At 45.5% G+C, this 14,302-nt stretch overlaps 1 protein-coding gene across 1 annotated transcript in view; it reads left to right on the top strand.

Moving 5' to 3' along the window:
- LOC138514709 (NLR family CARD domain-containing protein 3-like) overlaps positions 1 to 13,869 on the top strand; it is a 526,974-nt gene extending 513,105 nt beyond the window's left edge. The window contains exon 4 of the mRNA XM_069630113.1: positions 13,411 to 13,869. Within this exon, the coding sequence (XP_069486214.1) occupies positions 13,411 to 13,741 (331 nt within the window). The 3' untranslated portion in view covers positions 13,742 to 13,869. The remainder of the gene's footprint in view (positions 1 to 13,410) is intronic.
- The last annotated feature ends 433 nt before the right edge of the window (positions 13,870 to 14,302 follow it).

Below are 14,302 nucleotides of genomic sequence, written 5' to 3'. Positions count from 1 at the left end.
ACATGGACTCAGAGGCCCAAATGAATTGCAAAACAACATTTTTAGTGCTCAGTGAGGTCATCATGAGGCTGACAGCAATGGTGCCATGATGAAAGCATTGATAACACATGGACATCGGCCACATCATCAGAAGAACCGCTATGTACTGACACAGTGAATGGGCACTCATAAGGTACTGGACCCCCTGCATACAGTGGTTGAAGGCATGCAAAACAGTCCATAAGAGGAATACACATATAGCGTTCACATCGTGTGACTGCATTCGTGCATTGAAATGGGGTTCAAAGTAAGAGATGAATGCATGCCATGGTGTTACGTCATGATTTGAAACCTGATGTCATGATTGACACACACATTGTTGTCCACATACAGGTGATGCAGGCTATCCCTTGAAGAGGTGGCTCCTTACCCCAGTCCAGAACCCACAGAACCGGCACGAGGAGGACTTTAATCGTGCACATACCCGTACCCGTGTGGTGATTGAGCAGACATTTGGCCTTTTGAAGGCACGGTTTCGCTGCCTCAGCAGGTCTGGTGGGGCACTCCTGTACCGCCATGAGAAGGTGGCAAAGATTGTCATGGCATGTGTAATGTTACACAATATGTGCATCAGACGGAATGTGCCCCTGCCCCCTGATGCTGAACTGCAACCACCTGACGATGAGGATGAGGAGGGTGGGGATGGGGCAACACCTCAGGGCGGAAGCAATGCACAGGAAGGACGTGCCATGCGTCAGACTCTCATTAACCAAGGCTTCTAGCACACATGGATGTTGGGTGTCACATGGAGATGGCACTTGGGGTACTGTGTGTGTCTGGGACATGCACACTGTGGACTGTTCACCAATAAAGCACACGTACACAATGATCAATGTCCACACATGTGATTTATGCGTAACCATAAACTGTATTGATTAGGTGATTTCACTAAACACACCCCATCCCCCCACCCCCCTCCACTCCCCAACACACCCCCTCCCTCTTCCACTCCCCAACACACACCCTCCCCCCTCCACTCCCCAACACACCCCCTTCCCCCTCCCCCTCCACTCCCCAACACACCCCCTCCATCCTCCCCCTCCACTCCCCAACACACCCCCTCCCCCTCCCCCCTCAACTTCCCACAAAAGTGTTTGGATGCCTGCGGTCTAGTGCATCATGTGGTATTGTCCCACTGGGTGGACTCTATTGCCCCCCCTCTCCCTGCACCCGGGGCACCCCTGCCTGTACTCCGCAGGTTCCTGGCCGATCTGCAGACGGGGCTGGATGGGGCAGAACTGGCAGCCGAGGAGGTACTTGGGCCCTCACAAGGACGCATGTCCCTCAAAACCTGAACAAGGTCTGAGAGCGCGTGCAGCACCGCGGCTAATTCTGTACATATGTCCTTGTATGAGGATTCTATTGCTGCCTTCACTGTATCAGCACATTTTTGCATTTTGGCCCTAGCACTCCCACATTCGGCCACATGCTGGTTCATTAGTGTGGACAGTTGTTGTTGCCGCTGGATTATCTGTTCCATTGACTCCTGGTTTCTCTGGGCTAACGGGAATGCCAGTGGCGTGTCGGATGTGCTGCTCCCCTCCTGCACATTTTGAACTGGGGATGGAGTGGCTGGCCAAGAGTTATCAGGGGATTGACCCTGTATACCTTCATCCTGCTGGCTGCATTGGGACAGGTAGGGGGAATGAAGGTGGGCAGTGGGGGGACCTACAACTACATCTGCATTCCCTGCTTCATCGTCCGAGCCACCTGCCGTGGCAGAAGTCTCGCCCATTGTGCTGCTTCCGGCAGAACCAGTGCTTTCGGTGGCCAACACTTGCTGGTTGTGTGATGCTGGTGCTACCATGGTGCTTGGCATGGTGGACATCTGTGCCCCGGCCTGTGTTGTTGCTGTTCATTTTGGCTGCAGTGGGATTTTTGTTTTAACAGCAGAGGTGGAGGGTTGTTGTGTGGGGACATCGGGCCTGGCTTTCTTTGCAGGTGTGGTGGCAGTGTCTTCCTCGTCACTGTCCGAATAAGAGCCTGTGGTGGAGCAAAGGGGGAAAGGGTTAGTGATGCCTCTGTGGACATTGAGCAGGCATTGTGATGGCTGCATTCAATTAGATTTGTATATGTTGCACATTGGAGGCAGTGACATACGTTTAGGTGGTATAAGCATGGAGGCATGTGGGTGGCTACGGAAAGGGTGTGCAAACTCCATGTGTACAAGGTGGAGGTCAGAACTGCCTGTAGGCAGTATTATGCAGATGTGTTGTGTTAACACTGTCAGGCATCATTGCAATTCTCATCAATGTGGACTTCAGTGACTTTGACATGGCTGGACTTGAGGCACCTACCTGCGTCACATGAAGTCGGGGCTCCTCTCTCCATGTCTCCAACCCCCTCGATGCTTTCGGTGCCAATGAGTGCGGCACATGTCTCCTCCCATGGCTGCATTTTTATTGGGGACTCTGCTCCTCCACCAGTTTCCATGGCCAGGTTTCTGTTGGCAGAAAGAATACTCCTTACGCGGAGCCGTAGGTCATCCCACCTCTTCCTGCACTGTTGTGCATTGCGGGGTGTAGTGCCAACTGCACTTACTCTCTGTGCAACCATGGCCCATATGGCCTTCTTATGGGCTATTGCTGGTCTTGTAATCTCGGAGGAGAACATCACGTCGGCGTGTTCCTGGAGTGTGTCTGCCAACATGTTCAGCTCCTCCTTAGAGAAGTGCTCCTGCCGCAGCCGCTCTCCACTTTTTTTTTTACAACTTTTGGCATTGTGATAAAGGATTAATGTAGAGGAAGGTTTGCAGAGGTTGTGGGGGTCAGGTGTCCACTGGTTGCGGCGGATGGCAATGGATTGTGTTTTTGAAGATGGCCGTCGTGCTCTTTCCGGTTCCTGTGCGTTGACGCAACTTCCGGATCCGCTTATTTGCGGTCACCGCTAATGGCGGTGATCGTTGATATCGACGGCTGAGGTGGCGGATGCGCTATTTGCACAGCATACGATACTGGTAAGTGGCGTTTTTAGAGCTTTAGCGCCATGGCGGTTGTTACATTACCGGCATGGCGCAATGCTCGTGCCCGAGAGGTCGTAATGTGCCGCTTTTAGCGCTATATGGCCAGCATGGACACGTTGATTGCGCCATTCCGGTAATGTTCGCAACTTACCGCCAGGGTCGTGATGAGGGCCAAGAACTACTAAAAAGATATTCTCACTTGAACTTTGAGTGCCTGGACATATCCACAGAGCCATTTAGGTGGGGGTCAGAAGCCAGCCACCATTTCAGACATTGAGAAGGAACCCTTAAGAGACCTGTTCTGGTTGAATTTATGTTAGTCCTTTTCATTTGTTGTGGGATCAGAACTTAGGTTAGATTAGGCTTTGGGGGTGGAGGATTGTGTTAGGGTTTGTAAGACTTACTGACAGGCACCATTTATTCTTTTGTTTAGATATGACTAAGAGCCATGCTAGACATAGGGAAAGAATATGTCTTCTTTTCTTTGTTTTAATAAAACTCAAATTGTGACATGATCTCTCGTCTGCCTCCTGACTCTAACTACCACATGTGGTGTCAGAAATGGGACCTGCATAACGCGGCACAGTGTTAGATCTGATCAACCTATGGATGTCCAAACCTATAGAGAAGCTAGCCCCTATAGTACAGTGAGGTATTAAGCCATCCTTCGGTGCAGCCAAGAAACAGTCTTCTTTGGTTGAGGGAAGTCCCATGAGCATCCACTCAGTCACTCCCTTAACAAGTTAACTTCCCAGTGGTTCCAAGGGCAAGGAAGACCTTGAATTCCTGGACTCTGAAATGTTTCCAGCTACCAAATACAGTTTTGTCGAGAACTTTGCACAAGGGATCTCTGGCTTGAATATGTCTTCTCCCACATCTCTGGAATCTCAAGAAGGGGAAGACTTGGGAGTCTTTTTTCATACATTTTTAAATGTTAGCCACCCAATTTCATTGGTACGACACTTAAGACATGTGTTTTGGCACTGGTGCTTAAGGGAGAGTTACACCTGTCATACAGAGTCATTAATGCAAATGAGATGGCAATGCCCCTTTCAACGAGATAAAGATAGCCCTCCTGGGGAAGATAGGACAGACAGAGAATTTCTTTCAAAGGAAACTCCGGAGCACCCAATTGCACCCCAAAGACACTCCTATGAACTGGCCGGATGAATACAGAATGTAATTGACCAATGGCTGGGGAGGAAAAGCTTACCCAAGGTCCTAGAAGCATTAACTCTGGAGCAGATTATTAATTTGTTGTCTGCCCCTTTCCAGAGAGATCTTACAGCATGATAATGCTTTTCTGGAGACAGCCATCCAGACTGCCCAGGCCCACTCTGATCCTTTTCAATTCTTTGGACATTACTCAGGAAAAACCTCAGAAAATAAGCGAGACCTTAAACCTTCTGTCAATGATATTCCCCCTTCGATTGTAAAGGGTTGAGAAATTCCAAACCTCTTCGTCCTGAAAAGATTTGGTAAGGAGACAGGTAGCTACACCCCATTGAAAAACCTGTGGGTTAACATAGGATGCTCTTATGAGAACAAAACTATTCCTCCTACAACCCCCACCTGTTTCTCATTTGAGGGAAAAGGGCATTTTGCCCATATCAATCCAAAGAACCAACTGGAGGAACCCGTGGAAATAGAGTGGTCTGGGGTAGGAGAAAAGAGGGAATGGGAATAGAATACAGACAAACCAACTGATGAGACAAACATTTTTCTGTGTGCTGCCAGTTTTTTACAGGTTCGTGAACAGGTTCGAATAAATCAAACCAGGGCCAAGGCCCTAATCGGTTCTGGCAACAAACAATCAGCTTTTCGGGTGGACCTAGTTTACCCAAACAGCCTGAATTTGGAAGAGGTTGTAAAAATAACATGTGTACATGGGGATAAGGAAGTCTATCCTAATGTCCCACTCACCTTAGAAGTCAAATGACCCAACACATCTAAAAGTAGCAGTCATCCCTGGGCTTCCAAAGGAAGTCATTTTTGTGACATATTGTGACCGATTTTCTTGCATTTCCGGATATACACCAGCCGGTCCCCCCGAATGAAGTACCAGAGATGTACTCCCCTCTAGAACAGACAAGAATGATTTTTTTTAAAAACCTTTTTTTTCTTTAAACAAACAAACAAATGATAACATTGTGCCATGAGTCACACCCCCCCCCCAACCTTCCCCGTCAGATTGTGAAAGGATATAGCGCAGTCGTAACAGTACAAGCAAATTATCATTGCAGATCGCATCTTAGTGGGCATAGGGGTCTGTGAGAAGTCACTTATGGAGAGGAGCTGTGTGGGGAGCTGGTACTCTTGGATAGTAAGTAAGCCAAATAAGGGCCCCAGATGTCTGGGGTCTCGCGTGGAGTGGCAGGGTCCTGATGAAGTCTGTCTCAATATCTTGACAGAGGGTTATGTCTTGCAGCCACGATTGGAGGGAGAAGGGGGCGTCCCCGTCCCCATGTCATTACGATCCTTCTGCATGCCAGGACCAACAACAGTCCAGCCAGTTTCCTTACTGCGGATGGTAGGTTCTTGGTGAGCCCCAGTAGTGCAATTGTGGGATCCGGTGCGATTTGTTCACGGATGGGCATTCCCAGGCGAGGTGAATAAAGTCTGCTGACGGGGCCGTGCATCGTTCACACAATGCCGGAAACATTGGCCAGTGTTTGTAATGTCTCAGTGGGGTGTGATATACCTGATGCAGATAGTTGAAATGTATTTGTTTATAGCGTGTGTTCAGGGACAGCTTCTGAGTTTGCCTTAGGATGAACGCCCAGTCTTCATCTTGGATCGTGGTTCCCAGGGCTTTTTCCCATCTCGATCTCTGGGCTGTAGGAAGGGGTGTTGTATCCGCCAAGAGGGTTTTGTAGATCATGGAGACCAATCTTCCTTCGCCTTGTGATTGGATCACTGCATGTAGTAGCGGCCATGTGGGTGGCTGTTTTGGGAATGGGGGCAGGAATGCTTGGAGTGCATGGCGTAGGCGGAAGTATATAAAGGTATCTAGGGCGGTGTTAGTTCCCCGGTCTCGTGCGCCCTGGGGAGTTAGGAAGACTCCCTCGATGAATAGGTCCTTCAGCGTGACGATTCCTAGTTTTTCAGCCCATTGAAGATAAACTTTTCGGCAGTCAGCGGAACACCAGGTATGAACCTTGCTGGGATATGCGGGGAGAACCTGATCGGGATGTTGCACTTTTGCACGATTTTCTTCTAAACTGCGTAGGTGGAGAGCACTACGTTGAGTGTTGTGTGTGGTACCTGCATGTGCCCTATGATTACTGCTCTCAGTAGGTTTGGGGCCGCGAGAGCTCTTTCGATTTGGACATGAAGTCTGATAAAATGTATGGTATACAGAGGATCTGAGCTTGAGCTGCCCAATAATAGCGCTCCAGGTCGAGGGTAGCTAGGCCTCCTTTTCCTACGGGTTGGATAAGTGTCTTGTACGCCACTCTCATGTGTTTGCCTGCCCAAAGGTGACTGGATTCAAACAATTAAGCAAATGAGATCATTAAAATGTCCCTCGCCCCCTTCTGTGTGTATTAAACCTAGATCCTTCTTGGCAACGTATCTGAGGAGGTCCCCTGATCCTAGTGTGAGAACTGACTTCCTCAGATTTAGGTTAAATATATTGCCAACCTTAGAATTCCTACATGTGAGAGATGGGGAAGTTTATCCATCGGGCATCTGCCAGGGATGTGAGCTGGGACTTAAGCATTCGATCCAACATGTTCTGATTGAATGTCCGGGCACTTGGGCCATTAGGGCTTCGCGATTGAGTAGATTTGTTCATAATATTGACTTCCTTGAATCTCCCATGTTTTGGGAGAGATGAGTATCAGCTTTTCCTTACGACAGAAGTGGTAAATCTGCTGAGATCTTTGAAACTTACGGATACGACTGGTTGTGCTCTAATTGAATGCAAGTCCAAGGACCAATAGAAGAGGCGTGGTAACATGTTCATGACTTTTTTCTTTTTCTCTTTCTCTTTTGAGTAGAAATAACTTCTGCATAGCATATAACTGGTTGTGATTTGTTTTTTAGGTTTTCAGTTGAATCAATGCTTTTGTATAATAATTTTTTTATATGATCTGATTTAGTTTTTGGAACTTTACATATTTTTTGGCTGTTTTAAATGTAATGTAAGTTTTCTTTCTGAGTATTTTTATGAAAAAAGTCAGAATTGTCTTTGGCTAATGCATGTTAAATAAAAAAAAAAAAGATATACTCCCCTGTCTTCCTGGGAGGAGTTTCCAGAGGAAAGAAAAGGCTCTGCATGGATTTGGGAGAGAGGTGTCTTGGCCCTGGTGGCATCCCAACTAGAGAAGGGTTTGAAGGCAACGGAAGGCGTATGTGATGAATCCAGGGAATTTGCCCCTTCTCCCCAAGCGGCAGCCACCCCCTTTGGGATTAGGGAGGTAAGGACACTAAGTTTAACACTCCCTAAGGGACATGCCAAGTGGGATCCCACTAGGGTGACTCCCCCTTAGTGGACAAGGAATCCCCAGAAAGGGATTTTATTCATCCTCCCTGAAAAGGCTGAAGTGTTTGTTGGCTGTATTGGGATTGGCCAGTATAATTGTAATGTGTGTCCCTTTTACATTAAGAGAAACAGAGAATCAGTGGAGCATTCAATCTCATTTCAGCCTGAAAAATGAAGTTGTTGTGTGAGCAAGACCAATGGAGAAGGAAAGGGAACAAGAAGAAGTGCGGAGCGAGCTGTAAGAGGGGATGTCCTCCTGGAGGTTGGAGTCAGGAAGCAGCCCGATGCAGAAGGCGTCTTGCACAGAGGAGCCAAGTGGCCAGTAGAACGAAGTCCTCTCCAAAACGTCCTGGACCCAGTCAAGCTCGACCGAACAAGCAGACCAGTACCGCTCAAACCAGGAATGGTTGACCGGCACCCATAGTCCAAGGCGCTGACTGATCAGTGAACATCAGCCAACAAAGAAACCCTAGCGCGTGGTGAGTGACCAAAGAGCCCTAGGCGGGGTGAAAGCCAAATTACCCCAAGGCGGGGAGAGAGATACACTGACCCATGGTCAGGTGAAGAGACCCCATGGTGGGGTGAGAGACTAAAGAGCCCTAGTCAAGGTGAAAGCCAAACAACCCCAAGGCGAGTAGAGAGATACACAAACCCAATGTTGGATGAAGAAACTCCACAGCAGGGTGATAGATCAGAGAGTCCTAGGTAAGAGATACAGTACTCCTTGGCTGGGTAGAGTGTCTGCTCCTCAAGACTGGGTGGAAGAAACAAAACTCCAAGAAGAGGTGAGAGTAGTAATACCCGGAGTGGGGAGTGAGACATACAACTCCTAGGTCGATTTTGAGAAACAGTACTCCGTGGCAAAGTGTTCACTGCACGATAGCAAGAGTCAGAGACTGTTATACCAGAAGACGAGAAAAACAAAAAAGATGTTCTTACTTGAACTTTGAACTGCACAACCAGCCATGGAAACATTGAGAGAGACATTGGGGTGAGTGTCAGAAGCCAGCCACCATTTCAGACATTGAGTAGGAACCTGTTAGAGACCTGTTCTGATCAAATTTATGTTAGTCCTTTTTATGAGTGCAGGGTCAGAACCTAGGTTAGATTAGGCTTTGGGACAGAGGACTGTGTTAGGTTTGTAAGACTTGCTGACAAGCACCCTTTATTGTTTCCTTTATTTAGATAGGGCCAAGATCCATAGTAGACATAGGGAAAGAATAGGCCATCTTCACTTTACTTTAATAAAACTCCAATTGTGGCATGACCTCTTGTCCGCCTCCTGATACTGATTTACCACAGCGGATAAAAAGGACATAAACAGATTCTTAAAAGAGCTATTGAAATTGGGAAAATTAGGCAGCCGTTGGCTTTCAGACTGGTGAAAGAATCTTTTTCCAAATGCATTGATTTTATATATATTGATGAACTCACTTTAGAGAAAAATATTCAAAGTAAAATAAAAGCATATGAATGGGATCGGTACAACAACTGGCACCTGATTTTTAATAATAGTAGACGGGATGTATCATTACTTCCATCAGATAAGATAGGATAGTATTCCTAAATATATTTGTTTTTTTCCTAATAAAAAATTCTGGAGAACTGTTTTAAAATGTTATTGAAATCTTTTGCAGACTTTAGAAATTATAGGTGAGTGGAGAGGAATTCCTAGACATGAGCATGCATGCCCTCTTTGTAATTTTCCCCATGAACAGGAGACGTTAAAACCTTTGTTTCTGGTATTTCCAGCACTAGAAAATGGTAGAATTGTTTTTTTTTTAATGTGTACATGTTGTGGATGTTAGTGATATGGACCTCTTTTGAGCATGCTGTTGAGATTGTAACCAATTAGGCCTTTGTTTGGCCATTGTTCGTCTTTGGCTATACATCTGTCCTCGATTAGGGGTGGCTGATGGGCAAAAAATAATGTAATTTTAATTTACTGTCTAAAATGTAATAGTACTTATAACATGTATATTTAATATTGGTGCATGGCTTACTGATATGCTATGTAAGAAATGTAATATTTGTGTGTGAATTACTAACAGCACAGTATGTAGTATGTTATTAAATGCATGTATTAGCATTTGTTATGTTCATATGGAGAGAATATTTGTATTGTTTATGCCAACATGTGTATAACCATATGAAATTATCTAATATAATTAAAATACAATAATAAATAAACAGCTGAGGAGACAGAAACACCCTCCCTTCTAATACACTCCCTTTCAATGTCAGGTCCACCCATAGCCAGCTGTTGATCGACGTGGAGTTCTATGATAACAGAATTATCACAACAGCAGAAAGAGGGGAATCAAATTCTCTAGTTCTCTGATTTCAGTACTGTGTGATAATGAGAATCATGTCTGGCTCAACCTGATCCTCACTGGGATCCTAAGGATCAATGGACTAAGTGAGGGCATGCAGAGGCGCATCGAAGGCAAAGTGATGGCAAGCGCATCGGTCGCCCAAAATCCCACATCTACAACCATTGCAGAGAACAGAGAGAGTTTGTGGTTGAGTGATGAGACAAACATATCTACCTCAGGAAGACTGAGGTGATTCATGACGATCTGAAATGCTGCATGGCTGATGCACATCTCCTAAGAAGTTGGAAAGTTCCTGCTGAGGGGATCGGCCAGCGTTTTATTTATCCCCTTGATGTTGGATGCTTTCAGAATACAAAAATTCTTATATGCCCAGGAATTCGGCCAGCGTGAGATCTGAGTTAGGGAAGTGGATCCCATCCCCCAGGTAGGTTCACACAAGCAACCACCATCCTATTATCATTCAGAATATGGACAGCTCCGTATCTGGTCAGAGTGGGGAAGCCCAAGAGAGCCCAATGGATGGCTTTGTTCTTCTTCCAGTTAGATGATCGGAGAGACTCCTGGGGAAACCAACAGCCATTCATAGTTGTGGTGTCCATAAATGCCTCTAACCTTTTGGGCTTGTGTCAGTCATGATGACAGCTGGCAGGGCAGGGTTGAGATGAAATCCTTTGAGAAGGTTAACAGGCTTCAACTATCACTTTTGAGCTGACCATTTCTGGGCTGACATTGAGACACATTTCTCGAAGTAGATTGATCATGGGGTTCAATACGAATGGAGATGCCAGAAGAGAGGGCAAAGTTGAAGAGGTGCCTAGGAAATGACAAGTACTTCAGCAGCCATCACACCTTGCATCTGCAACAATCTTCGGGCTGTGGCCATCTTCAGGAGACAAAGCTGCAAAACCTTAAGAATAATGGGATTGGTCCTGCTCTCTAGAAGTCAAACTCGACCCAACCTGGTCACTGCCCAAGCTCTGATTAAAATAGGATCCCAAGAGGCAACAGTGTGAGGCGTTCTGATGTTCAGAAGAATGCTGTGGGAGGGTAGGTAGCTCTAAACCCACCTTTTTATATATCATGTCTTGTCTGGATGAACCTTGGACCACCAGATTCTCTAGAATGGGTAAGCAATTACGCTATCATGGTCCAGTCTTTCCACCTGGGGTGCTAGAGACTTTGTAAGCACCTTTGGTGCTGATCTGAGACTAAAGAATACTACTGAGAATGGTGCCCCCCACCAAACACAGCGGACCTCAGGAATTAATGGTCAGGGGATATTTTTGGGACCTGAAGATACGTGCCACTGAGATCCAGGGATGTGAGCCAGTATCCTGTGAACATCAAGGGAATCATTTGTTGAAGCGTTTCCATCTTGAATTTTATGTTAGAAACAAACTTGTGTACCTCTCCTGAGATCCAAAATGAGCTTATGGTATCCTGAGAGTTTGCTTATGCGGAGTCTAGAGTAGCAACCCAACCTCTGAACAGACGGAGAACAGCACAACTCACTCTCGTTTGCTGAAGGTCTAAAATCTTCCTCTTAATAGAGGCTCTCTTCTGTGGATACTTGGGCCAAGGGCTGTTCGGTAGACTTGTTCTCGAGATCCGGATATGAATTTGATGGTGCAGCCTTCTCTTATAATGCTCAGTACTCCCGGATCTGAGAGAGCGCTGTTCCAGATATCATTGAACTGAACGAGTCATGCCCCCACCAGAGATGTCAGGGGGGTGCGTGGCCAGCCAGGAGCATGATGTCCTGTTGTAGTCCTGTTCTTTTGTGTGGCGGACCACTCTCTTTCATTTAGTCAAGTCCTGGCACAAGATACTGTTTATTGAATTCTTGTGAAACCAGAGTAGGCACCTTCTGTATGACTCCTTACTTCCATCTTTCTCTTGATTAGGCAAGGAGGCTGGGAATATTTGCCAGGCCCCCACATACGAGGCTCTGTGCTGTGGTATGGGACAGGATGTCAGGCAGATGTCTCCCAACCCTAACCTTTCTATATATTTATTATCCAGGTTAGTAGGTGGGACTCAGATCTTGTTTTCCGTGGCCAGTGATAAGAAACTCAAGTCAAGCTTTTGCCAGCTACTTGCTTCAAGATGACCTCAGCATCACCTGGCTCACTCAGCATTATCCCAGCTTTGGAGGAACCTATACAACTTCCTCTTGCCAGGTTAATCATATGGGTTTGAAAACTGCAGCGGGTCATTGAAGTGTAGGTTGGGTTGCTCACTTAAATTGTGGTACTTCATGATGCGGCTTCTCCACCACATGTGTATTGCTGTTGCAGCCCAGCTGGGTGCGGGAGTCACTATTGAATCTTTTTATGAATATATGGTGTATGTGGAAAATGAACGATTCAAATGAGCGATTATACAGTTTGTGTGGCCTTCTTTCCAAACCACTATTCCATCCTCTACATATACTTGCCAGCCTGGGTGACAGGTAGGAAAGGTAGGTCAATAATTGGTTGATGAACCAGTGGCTGTAATACAGGTGCAGAGTTACGACTTATTTCTTCTGCAAAATTCTGTGAGCTTGCGCTCTGAAACTACTTACCTTGTCCTACATGTTTCCATCAAAGCACATCTAGAAAATGTGATTTTCTCAATGGACCTCATTTTCTTTAAATGAGTAATTTCGCGGCAGAGGCCTGTAACGCTTATGTGTTAAATTAGTGGGGGTCCCTGCCGCTAAAGTTTCATCACTTGCACTGCAGGGTGCTAATGCAAAGGGCAAAAGGCAGCATGTATGCCGCCTTTTGTCGTTCATATTACACTCTGCAGTGCAAAGTAAGTAAAGGCTGCCTGGCATCCTTGCATGCCAGGCAGTGTTTCCTTTTGTTTGTGAGTGCCACTTGCCATGTTCGCATTGAAGGTGGCACTCACAATTGAAATGCACCCCTCCCCGACATGCGAGCATGTCAGGGAAGGTTTAATTGTAATTGTACATGCTCGAGTATGGCAGGGAGCGTGTACAATGGATCCTTTTGGGGTCCGCGTGCTTTATGCTTGTGCATAAGGCAGGCCGACCCCATAAGGATCTCGAGCCTTTGCACTGGCTTGAATATCCTTGTCGGTGCAAATGCTGGAGCATTTGTATGGCGGAGAGGAAGGGAGCGGCGGGATACCCAAGTTGCTTTCGGCCCTTCCTCGCCACCATACAAATGCTTGAAAATGGGGCGTGACCTTAATGAAAGGCGTTAAGGCCTTACTTTAGCCTTTTACAATTTTTCATTCACATTATTCCCCCAACGAAAATGAGCTCAAATGTGTTTTTAAAAATCGTTCACATTTTTATCATCGAAATCCCAACTTTGTTTCCCCAGAGGAACAATGATTGGTGCCAGAAGCTGATGTCTTGCTTTTAAGTTTTGTGGTTTTACTGTATAATTATTAGTTTTGCTGAATATGTACTTTTATGCCACATTAATTTTCATTGAACATAAATGTATCAATAGGAGGCGTACTGAGGTTTTTCTAAATTGATCCAATTTGAAACACTGATTGACCTGCTGCAGTCAACTGACCTTTTCTTTATTTACAAACACTACGTTATGTATTTGTATTTGTTTTTTCAGCTTGTGTATGAACTTATTTCGGAAAGACGAAATAGAAAAAATAAGAGATCTCCAAAACGACCGACCAAAGCTGAAGATTGTAATGAGGATCACTGAGGATGAAGGTGTGTTCCACTACACAGAGAAGAAAGTGGAAATGCTTTCTAGGAAATGGAAGGAATGTGATGCATCATGGGTCCTTGGTATCCTGAATAAAGTGAAAGGGGATTTAAAGTATGCTAAACCTAAGGATCTGGACAGAGTGGAACAGTTAGAAGCCAAAATAAAAGAGTTAGAAAAACAACTTAGTGGTGAACAAATTGGCTCATCTCCGGGAACTAGCAAAATGTAATTTTACAGGGAAGTGTCAGACAAGCAGATTTTGATATTTGTAGTAGTAGTAAAATCACTTAATACAGTAATCTAGAAAAAAAGATGTTTGTATTGTCTCTATTTTTAAATAAAGAGGTTGCAAGAATATGAAGTACTGGCAAATACATGTTCTAAAATCTTGAAATCTTGAATCTTGTAACAAGAGGCATTATTAAAGATGTGTCAGAGTCAACAACAGTATTTGCATCAAAAGAACTGGGAAGCGATGTGCTCTAAGTCGTTATGAAAAAAAAGAAAAGTATATGTATATTGGATAACTATTATATACATAAGTACACTAAGATGAATGTGCCTAAATGTATCGTTCCCAGTACAACCACCAAATGCTTTTATATGATCATTGGTTTAGTCACAGGCATAGCATAGCAACATACAGAGTGTTATTGCCTCCCTTGCAGTGCAAGAATAATTAATGGTACTTCTGTGGTACACTATGCTTCTGGTCGGAGCTGGAGTTTGGTTTTCCTAACTATTGAACATTACTGGCTATGTGCTGTATCCAAAGACACGTTTTAACATT

This window comes from Ambystoma mexicanum, chromosome 12 (assembly GCF_040938575.1).
Source record: "Ambystoma mexicanum isolate Mex_15411 chromosome 12, UKY_AmexF1_1, whole genome shotgun sequence".
Taxonomy (NCBI): Eukaryota; Metazoa; Chordata; class Amphibia; order Caudata; family Ambystomatidae; genus Ambystoma; species Ambystoma mexicanum.
Note: the sequence above shows the minus strand (reverse complement) of the source record. Positions and strands in the feature narration are given on the sequence as shown.